This window comes from Lithobates pipiens, unplaced genomic scaffold, assembly GCF_037356315.1.
Source record: "Lithobates pipiens isolate NorthernLeopardFrog02 unplaced genomic scaffold, aLitPip1_a1.2 Scaffold_22, whole genome shotgun sequence".
NCBI classification, from domain to species: Eukaryota; Metazoa; Chordata; class Amphibia; order Anura; family Ranidae; genus Lithobates; species Lithobates pipiens.
The window spans coordinates 101,401,625-101,415,763 of record NW_027507784.1 but is presented as its reverse complement, the minus strand read 5'-3'; the positions used below and the strand labels follow the sequence as shown (position 1 = coordinate 101,415,763).

At 39.0% G+C, this 14,139-nt stretch overlaps 1 protein-coding gene across 1 annotated transcript in view; it reads right to left on the bottom strand.

The window, feature by feature from the left end:
• Positions 1-14,139, bottom strand: part of PDK1 (pyruvate dehydrogenase kinase 1) — a 45,483-nt gene that overhangs the window by 19,471 nt on the left and 11,873 nt on the right. Inside the window, exons 2-5 of the mRNA XM_077448008.1 lie at positions 12,446-12,587; positions 12,066-12,137; positions 7,077-7,261; positions 4,278-4,373 (exon numbers count right to left, since the gene is read on the bottom strand). Of these exons, the coding sequence (XP_077304134.1) occupies positions 4,278-4,373; positions 7,077-7,261; positions 12,066-12,137; positions 12,446-12,587 (495 nt within the window). The remainder of the gene's footprint in view (positions 1-4,277; positions 4,374-7,076; positions 7,262-12,065; positions 12,138-12,445; positions 12,588-14,139) is intronic.

The following is a 14,139-nucleotide window of genomic DNA, read 5'->3' as shown; positions in this document are numbered from 1 at the left end:
GCTGTAAATTTTGATCTTCACTTGTTTTAAAATGAGCTGCAAAAATCACCCCATAACATTTCAAGTTCAGACAAGGGAAAGAGTCAGGGAACACTTAACAGCTTGTTATGTTGTTGTAACCAGTTCTATGTCTCACGCTGACTTTTGCCTGGAAAATCTCAAGGACTGTCAGTGTATACTGGAGTCCTTCCAGTAATGCAACCTAAAATGACCCCAGCAGTTGGAAAATAGTGCATAACGTAGTTAGTACTAGTTACAGATGAAATCATAGTTTACTTAAAAAAATACAGTGTTGTTAAAACAACTGCTAGCAACTTTTCTAAGTTGCTAGCAAGTAAAAGTTGACCACAAAATTCAAATTGTTTATAAAAAGTGTCCTCCCATGAAGCCTTGCAGCTGTGGTATAAAGCTACTGTGTAGGAGGGCAGTCATGGCACTGTAACAATCCCATCTCAGCACAGAACTAGGTTCCCTGGTTGCTATTTCAATGAACACACTAGTAATCTCTCTTTAAAAAGTTACCATACAGGGACCACTGAAATGTAGTTTAGAAAAAGTTTTGCTAGATCACAAAAAAAAAACGTGTCTCCAGCCCTGGCCCTTACCATAATGGGGCATACAGTTGGCTACACCATTGGTAAACACTTTGCAGCCATCCATTAAAAAAAAAAAAAAAAATTATTATACATACATCATATTATCTTGAGAAAGATGGACTAACTTAATTGAAATGCTGACAATAAAAGCACTGCTTGTTTTGATCTTCCTCCTTTGCAAAACCCACGAGTGCCTTCAACCCAGTTTTGGATTTATAATTTCCTTTGTGGGCGAGCGCCTAGGCATTTACTACAACCATAAAGTAGCAATAGAGACTCTCCTGCTAACCATATTTTTACAAATCCTTAAGGTTGCTGCCTAAAGCCGGGTACACACTATTCGTTTTTTGTTTTTTAGAGAAAAAAAAACTGTCAGCTCTGGTCGGAGCTGCTGTACTAACCATGTGAGGTTAGTTCAGCGATCTCCCTTGCCGAGCTGTTGTGTACTGATGGGGGGACGCCACCAGAGCACTCCGATCAGCACTCTCCGCCATTGGCTGATGTCGCTGATTGGGAGTCGGTCGGATGTTGGTTTTCCAGCATGCTTGTCCGACAGAAGCTGGCCAAATTGCTGGCTTCTGTCGGATAGACCAAAATACACATGGGCAGAATGTTGGCCGTTTTTTTTTTATTTTAACCGGCAAATGTCTCCAGACATTGGCCCTTTTTATTGGCTGTCCGGTGGTTGAATGCTCCCGAGATGTTATGTGCATTATGTCATGTGCATAAGAAGGGACCAACCAGCATGAGTACATATGGGACACAGACATCAGGCAGAGTAAAAAAAAAAAAAAAAAAACAACAAGTATTTTAAAAGTAAAATTAAAGCTCATCAATAGGTTTGTATTGTATATTGCCTGATATACAATACAAACTCACATGACAGATGCATTGAAGTGATATGTCAGCCCCGAGTAACAGACCAGTACATTAAAGTGGTGTTGCCACCAAAAAATAAAAAATAGTTTAAAATTCTTAAAAAATAAATAAATAAATAAATAAGGGGAAAAAAAAAAAAAAAAATGTACTCCCCTCTAAATGTGAAAAACAGTGCAGCGCTTACTATGAATAAATGTAACATATGTCTGAATACAATAAAGCAAAAGAAATTTCAGAACTGGTGATTCCAAAATTAAACATCAATAGTAAAAACTATATATATGTATATTGTGCAATAAACAAAAAAATTTAAAATTAATTACTTGTTAAACCAAAAAAGATGTTACTCAAAATTGGTGTAAAAAGCAAAAAAATTTGTTTGAACCACAACTTGTTGCTGAAAAACTCAAAAGTGAAAAGATGTGAGACACAAAAATATGATTATGTGAAACGAATCAAAAAATCAAAAAAAACAAATCAAAACAAGTCCCATGCCTTGGATAAGTGAAGTGATTTACAAGGCCCCATACACGTGAAGATAAATGTTCATTAAGTGAAACATAAAAACATTAAAATTGATCACAGGTGTCTCTGGTACAGGTGCTTGACCACGTAAATTCTTTCACTACAGCAACTTAAGTGAGTAATAAAGGCTTACCAGAGCAACCATTAGTGTGCGCGGATACGAACTCCCAAACGATTAGGATCGGACAAGATCGCTCCTCCGACACTCCTCATACAAACGGATGATTCGAATCGCCTTTGGGGGCGGGAAGGTAAAACCTAACCCACGCCTTCGGATATTCCTTGAACGTCGTCCCTTCCGGTCAGTTCGGAAATTTCAAATTGGCGTGTCACCGAATGGATGAAAAAAGGGAAAAAACGCCCAATCGTGTGATAAAGTCTAAAACACGTGGATTTTATTTTTCAACCAGATAAGCGTTGGAAGCTACAAATGACTCGATCGAGTCGCATAAAATTGATCGTAGAAAAGAAATGCTAGCAAAAGTATATAAATAAAAACAAGCGAATAAAATAGCACGAGGTGTAGACGTATCTACCCGACGATCGCTTCGTCACAAATTGACGTCATCATGACCCCTGATGACGTCAATTTGTGACGAAACGATCGTCGGGTAGATACGTCTACACCTCGTGCTATTTTATTCGCTTGTTTTTATTTATATACTTTTGCTAGCATTTCTTTTCTACGATCAATTTTATGCGACTCGATCGAGTCATTTGTAGCTTCCAACGCTTATCTGGTTGAAAAATAAAATCCACGTGTTTTAGACTTTATCACACGATTGGGCGTTTTTTCCCTTTTTTCATCCATTCGGTGACACGCCAATTTGAAATTTCCGAACTGACCGGAAGGGACGACGTTCAAGGAATATCCGAAGGCGTGGGTTAGGTTTTACCTTCCCGCCCCCAAAGGCGATTCGAATCATCCGTTTGTATGAGGAGTGTCGGAGGAGCGATCTTGTCCGATCCTAATCGTTTGGGAGTTCGTATCCGCGCACACTAATGGTTGCTCTGGTAAGCCTTTATTACTCACTTAAGTTGCTGTAGTGAAAGAATTTACGTGGTCAAGCACCTGTACCAGAGACACCTGTGATCAATTTTAATGTTTTTATGTTTCACTTAATGAACATTTATCTTCACGTGTATGGGGCCTTGTAAATCACTTCACTTATCCAAGGCATGGGACTTGTTTTGATTTGTTTTTTTTGATTTTTTGATTCGTTTCACATAATCATATTTTTGTGTCTCACATCTTTTCACTTTTGAGTTTTTCAGCAACAAGTTGTGGTTCAAACAAATTTTTTTGCTTTTTACACCAATTTTGAGTAACATCTTTTTTGGTTTAACAAGTAATTAATTTTAAATTTTTTTGTTTATTGCACAATATACATATATATATAGTTTTTACTATTGATGTTTAATTTTGGAATCACCAGTTCTGAAATTTCTTTTCCTTTATTGTATTCAGACATTTATTCATAGTAAGCGCTGCACTGTTTTTCACATTTCTGATACTTAGACCTAGTATCTGTTTTTTTGTGTTCAGCCGCTGTTTTTCTTAAAAAAAAAAAAAAATTTCTATATCAACTAATTTATCACCAAGCGCAAATTTTACATTTTGTTTACTCACCTCTAAATGCCTGTTGCTAGGGGGTCCCTCATATTCTGCCTTCTTCATTGCCCGGGCTGGTGGCATCACTTCCCCTCGTGCCGCACAGTCATCTGGAACCTGTCACGTGTCCCAGATGACTGTGTGGCGTATAACGGTGCCCTGCGCCGCTCGAGCATGCACAGTGGGTGCCCGGCTGTGAAGCCACAGCCGGGTGCCCACAGTAAGAATGACGGCGCCGCTAGCAGAGCGGGGAACGAGGGGGGGCTTCGTTCCTCCGCATCGCTGGACCCTGGGACAGGCAAGTGTCCGATTATTAAAAGTCAGCAGCTGCAGTATTTGTAGCTGCTGACTTTTAATTTTTTTTTTTAGGGGGGCACCCCACTTTAACAGTGACTTAACCTCAGGAATCTGTATTTGAATATAGTCAGTGTAACCTTCCACTGAGTACTGATACAAACAAATTCTGCAAGACAGAACAAAGCTTCCAATGGAAGATGTGTTTTATCATATAAATAAGGCTACATACATACAATATTATTAGGCAGGGTTTATACTTCTTTTTAAGGGTCAACAGCTGAGAAATAAAAACACTTTATGTCACGTTACTGTTACGATAGGACAGACACAAAGAATTTGTATTAATTTTTATGGCAAGCAAGTTGTACCTCGGACAACGTCAACCACATTGCATGTTGGGTTTATGCTACCGATGTGCTTGGGATGTGCTGGATTTACTTTCACTTTTCCACCAAACAGCAACGCTGGAAAGAAAAAGAAAAAAAAAACAATTCACAGGGCAGTGATCATGGAAAAGCTGCATTTAAAATCCAAACACAAAAATGTAATTTACTTTACAATCACAATCTTCAAAAAGGCAGCTTCAAAATTAATCACTTTGGGGTGGAAAAGAAAAAAAAAAAAAAAAAAAAAAAAAGGAAGAAGGTGGTACCAACACATCTCTACAACAAGATAAAAGTCAAGGTAAAGGCATGCTGCACTCCACAACCCACAACGCGAGGCTTATTACTGCCGTGTGGGGCGAAGAAGCACGTGCTAGGTGTTTATATAACCTCCAGTTCTGGTCAGTGTTTAAAAGAGCAAAACAAGACAGCCACATGGAGGATGATTTACTAAGGACAAATATATTATGCACTGCAAAATGCACTTTAAGTGCATTTGCTCTAGATCGGAGGGGAAGTTCTGCTGGTTTCTATCATCCAATCATCCACAAACAAAAATGCTGTCTTATTTTCTATACATTTGATTGAGTATTCTTTGTGAAGTGAAGTTTTACCTCACTTACTAAGCTCTGGAGCAATTGCACAGTATATTTGCATTTAGTACATCAACCCCATGGGGTCTACTTTTCTAAGCATTTAACGGTTTTTCAGGACCCAAATCCAAGAAAAATGTGTACATTTGCATAGAATAGGGAACGCTTTCGATTTTTTGATTTTATTTCGGGAGATCTAGAACAACAAACAATGGGATCCATTGTTTGTCTGAAACTAGCAAAAAGGGAAAAGGAGCACATGAGCAAGGCACTATACCAAAAAAAAATAATAAATAAAAATAAAACACACAGTACACAAAGGGGGTCTCTGGCACATGTTTAAGCTAACCATAACATACACACACACACTAGCTAATCTGTTTCAGTTGCATACATTTGCAAATACATGTGGAAGCCATACTGGCACATAACAGCAACTCCGGTAAATGATGTCCATAACGCTAAACTATCCGAGTTCCTAGCAGTCCAGACATATGAAGAAACCAAAACAAGTTCAGAAATGAAATGTATTTAATACTTCGTATAAAATCCTTTGTTGGCAAGGACAGCTTCAAAATGCCTCATGTATGGAGAAACTAGTCGCATGCATTGCTCAGGTGTGATTTTGGCCCAATCTTCCACACAGTCTTCAAATCTTGAAGGTTCTGTGGGCCTCTTATATGAATAACGATCTTTAGTTCTTTCCACAGATTTTCTATTGGATTTAAGTCAGGTGATTGACTGGGCTTTTCTAGCAGCTTTATTTTCTCTTTCTTGCTTTCTCTTTCTTTCTTTCTTTCTTTCAAAAACAATTGAGAGATTCCTTGGCTTTGTGTTTGGGATCATTGTCCTTTTGTAATGTCCACCCTTGTTTCATCATCATCCTGGTAGATGGCAGATTTTTATCATGAATATTTTGGTATATTTTCCATTCATCCTTCAACGATATGAAGTTTGCCAGTACTATATGTGGAAAAAACAGCCCCACGCCATGATGTTCCCACCTCCAAACTTCACTGTTGGTATGGGGGTGTTGTTGGGGTGATGTGCCATTTGACCTCCAAACATGGTGTGTATTATGGCATCCGAAGAATTTAATTTTGGTCTCATCTGACCAACTTTATTCTCCCAGTATTTCACAGACTTGTGTAAATGCTGTGCTGTAAAATTTAAACAAGCTTCAACATGCTTTTTCTACAGAAATGGTGTCTAGCGTGGTGAGCGTGCATGCAGGCCATGGCGGTTGAGTGCATTACTTATCTTACTTTTCTTTTAAACAATTTTACCTGCCAATTCTAGGTCTTTCTGAAGCTCTTCACAAGTGGCCCTTGGACAACTCTTCTGATAATTCTTTTCACTCTTGTCAGAAATTTTGTGAAGAGAGCCTGGTTGTGGCCGGTTTATGGTGAAATTATGTGCCATCCACTTCCAGGTTATGGCTTCAATAGTGCTCACTGGAATATTCAGAAGTTTAGAAATCTTTCTGTAAACCAATGCCATCAGTATGGCAACAACAACATTGCGAAGATCAGAGAGCTCTTTGCTTTTACCCATCATGAGAGGTTTCTGGTGTAATTAGATCCCTTTTTATTGGCCATCAGTTGAGACTGAACCAGCTGATATTAATTTGCACTGACAAGGGGCAGGATTGCTTTCAGATTACTGATAGATTTCAGCTGGTGTCTTGGCTTTCCATGCCTTTTTGCGCAACCCTTTCTTCATGTGTTCAATCATTTTTTTCCCTGTCTCATTCTATTTTAGCAAGATTTAGGGAAGAAATGATGGTCCAAACCAACACAAAAAGAAAAAAAAAAAAAAAAAAAAAAAAAAAAAAAAGAGACTACCTCTGTGCCACAATCACTTCCTGGGATGTCGGTCTCAACAACCTGGCTCCTGAAAACTCCACAATCTAATAGAAAGATGCAAAAGCTGGAGTCTGCATGCAGTCCTGAATATAATATATATTTAATATAATATATATTATATTATAATATATATTTTTAATAAAATTACAAGCATACACAAGAATAAGGTGCTAACACGTTTCAGCCAAAGCCTTACTCATAAGTGAACTCCAGGGAAATTAAAAAGCTACCCTTGCAGTGTGTCAAAAGGGTTTTATGTATATTTGTGCCTAGAGTATCCCCCCTTGCTTCCCCCAGAAAACTAGCAATGCAGCTGTTACACTTACTGTGCTGATTTAAAAGCATTCTGATTGAAATGCGACTCATGTAGAAACGGTCCAAGAAATACTGGACATTCTGCGAGGTTACTGGATCAACGCCAAAGCTGTCTTTATATTCTACGACACCCTGCGCCATGGTGGGAATGACATCATTATGCCGATTTCGGATGGTTATCACTGTGTCTGTGAAACTGACCAAAGACAAAACCGCATTAGCATTTATAAAGATGTAAAAAGTTATAATTTTGTGGCTATTTTGTAAAGCACTTAAAAGATAAGTTCACCTTTTTACAAAAAAAAAGTAAATGCACATTCTTTTTGCAGGAAAAAATGTGCATTTATTACTTTTTGTTGTAGGAGCCTGTAAAGCATTGCACCAGCGATCAGCAGATTGATGATGCCATCCATGCATGACTCCTGCAAACCTGTCAGTGTATCTGCTTGCTAAAAAGAATGAAAGGACAGGTTCCCCTTGGGGTTTTCAGGCAGCGAAAAGAAGCAGAAATAAATTTGTAAAAATATATTTATTATTGACAGTATCTGGAGTTTATCCAGGGGAACCAGAGGAACAGAAGAGGAGGTTCTTGGCACACCCTAGGCGGCCACACCTAAAAATAATGAAATAATTTATATTTTATTATATTTCATTATTTTTAGGTGTGGCCACCTAGGGTGTGCCAAGAACCTCCTCTTCTGTTCCTCTGGTTCCCCTGGATAAACTCCAGATACTGTCAATTCTTGCAAGTCAGCGATCGATGCCCCTGTGAAGTCATTTTCCTCTCCCCCCCCCTTCTTTCCCCCAGTTTGGTGGGTGGATGAAGTGGGTTAGAACAGCAGGGCAGCGGTGCCAGGATGACCCTTCGAGAGACGGCACTAATTTATTTTTCAGATTTTAATAAAAGTCTCTGGTTGAACAGTAACTGTTTGGTGGAACTGATAAATATTACTGAAATAAGGTATAATAATTAGCTAATTTGTAGGCTAAAAAACTTTTTTATTGAAAGTCTTTTTTCTTCTGACTATTTTCAGAATATACGATATAATCACCCCTTCTGCTTGGGTTTTGTCCCCCCCCCCTGAAGAAGACCCTGGAGGTCGAAATGCATTGGGGTAGCATGGGTGCTATTTGTAGCTTTTGAAATATTGATGTATTTGTAAACTGTTACTGTAACTATCTTTGTACCAAATGTTGCATATATCCTTTACCCATCGATATGCTGTACTAACATATACCAGAGTCCGTATTTTAAATTTATGACGGTGATTAAGCCTTTGAACCAATAAAATAAATATATTTTTACAAATTTATTTCTGCTTTTTTTCACTGCCTGAAAACCCCAAGGGGAACCTGTCCTTTCATTCTTTTTAGAATATTTAGGGGTGTGCAGCCAGCTCGTTATTTTATTTCCATGCACTCTCTTTTTTTTTCTTACATTTCGTGTATCTGCTTGCTTTACCACTTATGGGCAAGCCAATACATTTTGGCAGGAAGAATCAATGCACTACCACAACGCTCACAGTGCCGTGGTAGTTTGAGAACTACAAGGCTGCCGGGACTTGTAGTTTACCCATTCACAGAATTGTGTGAAGTGGTCAGGCGGACGGAGCCCCACAGGGCAGCAGTTATGTTTTTTGTTTTTTAATTAATTAACAGCAGGTGCGGGGAGAAGATCCCTGCGAGCTGTCAGAGCATGGGATCGGGGCCCAATCCTTTCATTACACTCCGAATATGGGTGTGACATGTAACATGTTATGAAGGTGAACTTAACCTTTACTAAAGAAGAAAAGATGAACAAGTATTAATTTTCATACACAAATGGAAAGAACCAAAATTTCCCACATGGCGACACAGACCAATACAGGTTCTAGTGACAATAGGAAATATTTACATGGAGCAAAGTTCACCAAGCTCAGCACACCAATAAAACACTTGTGGGGTCATTTCATCACATCACAGATAATACAATATGTGTGACCACATACACTTTTAAATATTAGTGGCTCTGTTTTACAGTGAGGGGAAAGGGTATTTGATCCCCTGCCTTTTTTTTTACGTTTGCCCACTGACAAAGAAATTAATAGCTTTAGTAGCTTTATTTTAACAGTGAGAGACAGAATAGAAACGCATTTCAAAAAAAGTTATAAATTGATTTGCATTTTAACCACTTCAACCTGGAAGATTTTCCCTCTTAAATAACCAGACCATTTTTTGCGATATGGCACTGTGTCGCTTTAACTGACAACTGCGCGGTCGTGCCATGTTGTACCCAAACAAAATGTATGTCCTTTGTTTCCCCCCACAAATAGAGCTCTCTTTTGGTGGTATTTGATCACCTCTGTGTATTTTGTACTTTTTTGCTATAATAAATATCCAAAATTAAAAAAAACAAAAAAAAACAAACATAATAAGAATAATAAATAATAATAGTAATAATTCCTTCACCAATCTAGGCACATATATTCTTGGTAAAATAAATAAATTTATTTAATAAAAAAAAAAAATTGCAATAAGCGATAAGGAAATAAGTGTTCTAACTGTGGGGGGGGGGGGGAAATGTGGCTGACTAGAGGAGGAGAGAGATCGTTGTTCCTACTTAGTAGGAACACACAATCTCTCTCCTGACAGAACCAGGACGTGCATTTACACACACAGATCCCAGTTCTCACTCTGTCATGAGCCCGCTGGGCATGCAGATCGGCTCCGGGGACACGCTGAGGGCAGGCGCCTGCTACAGCATCTTACAGAGGCGGCTGGTCGGGAAGGGGTTAATGAGTAAAATAAGTATTTGATCACCTATCAGCAAGATTTCTGGCTCCCAGGTGTCTTCTGTACAGGTAATCAGCTGAGATTAGGAGCACTCTCTTAGGCTGGATTCACACCTATGCAGTTTTAGTGCTTTTTGCATTTTGCAGATTTGCACTACAGTCCATTTAACATGGTTTCCTATGGTACATGTTCTGTAGTGCAAATCTGCAAAATGCACTAAAAGTGCATAGGTGTGTATGCATTTTTAATGCTCGTTGCAGATTTGCACTACAGAACGTGTTCCATAGGAAACCATGTTAAATGGACTGTAGTGCAAATCGGCAAAACGCACTAAAAATGCATGGGTGTGAATCCAGCCTTAGGCCCCTTTCACACTGGGGTGGTTCTCAGGCGCTTTAGCGCTGGAAATAGCCTCTAAGTGCCTCCTATTCATTCAAGTGTGGCTTTTCACACTGGGGCAGTGCGCTTGCTTCGGAAGTGCCGTAACAAAACAGATTTTAACCTCTTCCTGCTAGCGGGAGAAAAACGCTGCTTAAATAGAGCTAAAGCACTGCTAAAACGAGCGTCACTTTAGCGCTAACACGGCCCCAGTGTGAAAGAGGTTTTAAAGCAGAGATTAGGAGCACGCTCTTTGGCATCAACCCAACTCACTGTGTTTGGAGGAGGAGGAGGAGGAATGCTGCCTATGACCCCAAGAACACCATCCCCATCGTCATGGAGGTAGAAACATTGTGCTGGGGGGGGGGGGGGGGGTTCTGCTAAGGGGCAGGACAACTTCACTGCATCAAAAGGAATGATGGACGGGGCCTTGTACCGTCAAATTTTGAGTGAGAACCTCCTTTCCTCAGACAGGGCATTGAAAATGGGTCGTGGATGGGTATTCCCGCATGACAATAACCAAAAACATAAGGCAACAAAGGAAGACTTTGGCAACTCAACAATAAGGTCCTGGAGTGGCCTAGCCAGTCTCCAGACCTTAATCCCATAGAAAATATGTGGAGGGAGCTGAAGGTTCGAGTTCCTAAACGTCAGCCTCAAAACCTTAATGACTTGGAGAGGATCTGCAAAGAGGAGTGGGACAAAATCCCTTCTGAGATGTGTGCAAACAAGGGTTTTGCCACTAAGTACTAAGTCATATTTTGCAAAGGGGTCAAATACTTATTTCACTCATTAAAATGCAAATCAATTTATAACTTTTTTTAAATGCTTTTTTTTGGCTTTTTTTGTTTTTATTCTGTCTCTCACTGTTAAAATAAACCTACCATTAAAATTATAATATATACAAAATATATTGCGCTGTCCCTTTAAATTGTACACAAGCAGCCAGCACAGCAAAGGATCAATGTTGCAAAATGTGTTGTAAAGATAAACAAGTGCAGCGCTCATTCAAAAATCACATATAAATAGTGACCAATAAAATTAATAAAAATACAATTGAAACCTGTGTTATATACAGCAAAAAACGGGACAATAAAACATAAATCAACATAGGTGTCAAAAGGAGTTTAGAAATAACCAAAATCCCATTGATAAAAAGTCTAAAGTAACTCCAAATGAAAAACCGTGATGGTGCATCAAACAGTGAAAATATAATCTGACAGGTGTTGTTCAGTAGGTGAAAATAGTAGATGATCCTCCACCATAGACATTTAAAAAATGCTTACCAGAACAATTAGACACAGATGGGCATATACCCACTGGGTCAATCGAGCTTGAATAATAACAATATTCCACAGCGATAGACTCCGGGAAACCGTTATAAAACTCCAAATAACGTGTTTTAAAGGTTTAATTGCCAAGGAGGAAAAAGAACAAAAGGGCACATAGCGTAATTCTATTAAAATTCCAGCTTATTTATTAAAAGAGGAGTAACACTCACATTTGTGATGAAAAAAATCAAGCGCTTTACAAAAGGGCAATTCTAATCTCCTTTTGACACCTATGTTGATTTATGTTCATTTTATTGTAACGTTTTTTGCTGTATATAAACACAGGTTTCAATTGTATTTGTATTAATTTTATTGGTCACTATTAATATATATGTGACTTTTGAATGAGCGCTGCACTTGTTTATCTTTACAATTAAAATTATAGACTGATCATTTCTTTTTCAGTTGACAAATGTACAAAATCAGCAGAGGATCAAATACTTTTTTTTCCCTCTCTGTATGAAGAAGTTTTTCAATCACTACAGATATAAACACTATGCAATAAACAGATACACTTACGTTCTGACCGTTTCTGGATGCTCTGCATTTCTGTCTTTAAAATCAACAATTTCCTGGAAACTCTGAACATACCTGAGAAAACATGACATGTCTTAAGAACAGTGTCCAAAACAAATACATGTTCACCCCAGAGTGGACCTGCACTTTAATCAGTAAAAGTTTTACAGTGGGGGGGGGGGGGGGGGGGGATACAGCCATTGGCTTTTTCCTTCCAGATAAGCACTTCAATATAATTTAAAGCAAATCTGGCATGATACCATAATGCACAATCGCACCTAGAATGCAAATGTTGACTTTCATTGTTGCATTGATAGCTAGCACTTCCTCTTGATGACATCACACCCACCCGAAATCTCCATTGCAGTGGAAAGCTCTCTTACCAGCTCTGCACCAGTTTTATTGAAGGCATCTTTAGAAGGTTGTCCGGAAGCAAGTTGATTTCTTTCATTATGTTTGCCAATCTCACAGGCAATTCCTGTCTCAGGAAAATAAATGAGGTCTTTTCACAAGCATTTACAGATCCTAAAAGACAAGACAAATGGCACATTAATAAAAACCTGTCCACATATCACTAATGTAAAACAAACATGTTTCACTTATCAAATTAAATAAGACCTAATAATTAGTTGTTTGCTGGACCGTAGTAATCATGATCTGCTGTTAGTGGACTTCTTGAAGTGGGACTCGAGACCCAGCAACTTTACCAGCAGAAAACTGCTTGTAAAATGTCTACACTGAGCCGATAAATACTATAAAATCACAAAGTGGGTGTCAAAAAGAAGAGCATCGATCCTCGCAGATGGGATTTTCCCAAGAGAAATGTTCCACATACAGTCTTATATCAAACCCTTCCTCTAGTCCCTCTGCTCTGTGTGCCAACCAAAAGGATTTCACCACAGACTACAGAGCCACACAGGCAAAAGACTGGAAGATCACTTGGCACAGGAAACTCATTCACATTGCAAGAGGAAGAACAAATCAAAAATAAAAAAAGTTACACCCGTATATCCCTCAACTCCTATCTATAAAATATATTTAGGAGGGTTAAAATACCTACTATATTAAACATACAAAAGGTTTATTTAAAAAAAAAAAAGGCTATAAAAATATGCCTTTAAAGTGGATGTAAACCCAATGTCATCCTTTCTAAACTACTGCCATAGGGGTTATCTATAAGGATATACATGCCTCCTATGTGTATCTTTACCTGTCAAATGTCTCCCCTCTGTCCGTTATGAGACCCGAAAAACTGCATATTCTGTGGGTGGGTCTGCTGTCTGGAGCTTGGTGGGTGGAGTCGTGATGTCAGTAGACACTCCCCTTGTCAATATGCATTTTCTCCTGTGTATTTCTAAAGGCCCATACACACGATCAGACTTTTTGACAACAAACATGCAAATTAGCTGTTTTGGAGCAACATCCGACCGTGTGTACGCTCCATCGGACAAACTTTTTTGGTTTTCATCAGACTTTTTCTGGCAACAAAAGTCAGATGGAGCAAAGTCTGATCGTGTGTACAGAAAACCATAGGACTTTTGTACAATGTACAAACAGACATGCTCAGAACCAATGCAAAAGATCAGACAACAATACAGAAGTTGACCAAAGGTGGCGGTAAAGAGCAGAAAAAAACCACATGATTTGGTGAAAGTTGGCTGAAAAAGTCCTGCTGTGTGTATGCAATACAAGTTCAGGGCCGACGCCCTTTGTACAAAAATCCACGGGAAAGTTTGTACAAAGTCCTATCGTGTGTATGAGGCTTTACACTGAACTTCTGCTATGATCTCTAACATCCAGTGAAAAGACAGGAAAGTAACCACATGACTTCAGTATGCCCAATCATGCTGAGGTGTGGAACAGCCAATACTGGCATAGCAGCAGAAGAAAGAAGTGGGGGAGGGAATTAAAAAATAATGCATGTCTCTTAGGCTAGTGCACAAGATATGTAATGGTTTTGCACAGAGCATACTCCTCTCCTGGGGTCCCTTGCTGGCACTCTGGGTAACCCCCCCAGCATAGCTTCTTGCTATAGTGGCACTTGCACATGCTTGCTACCGAGCCCTGCTCTGTATGT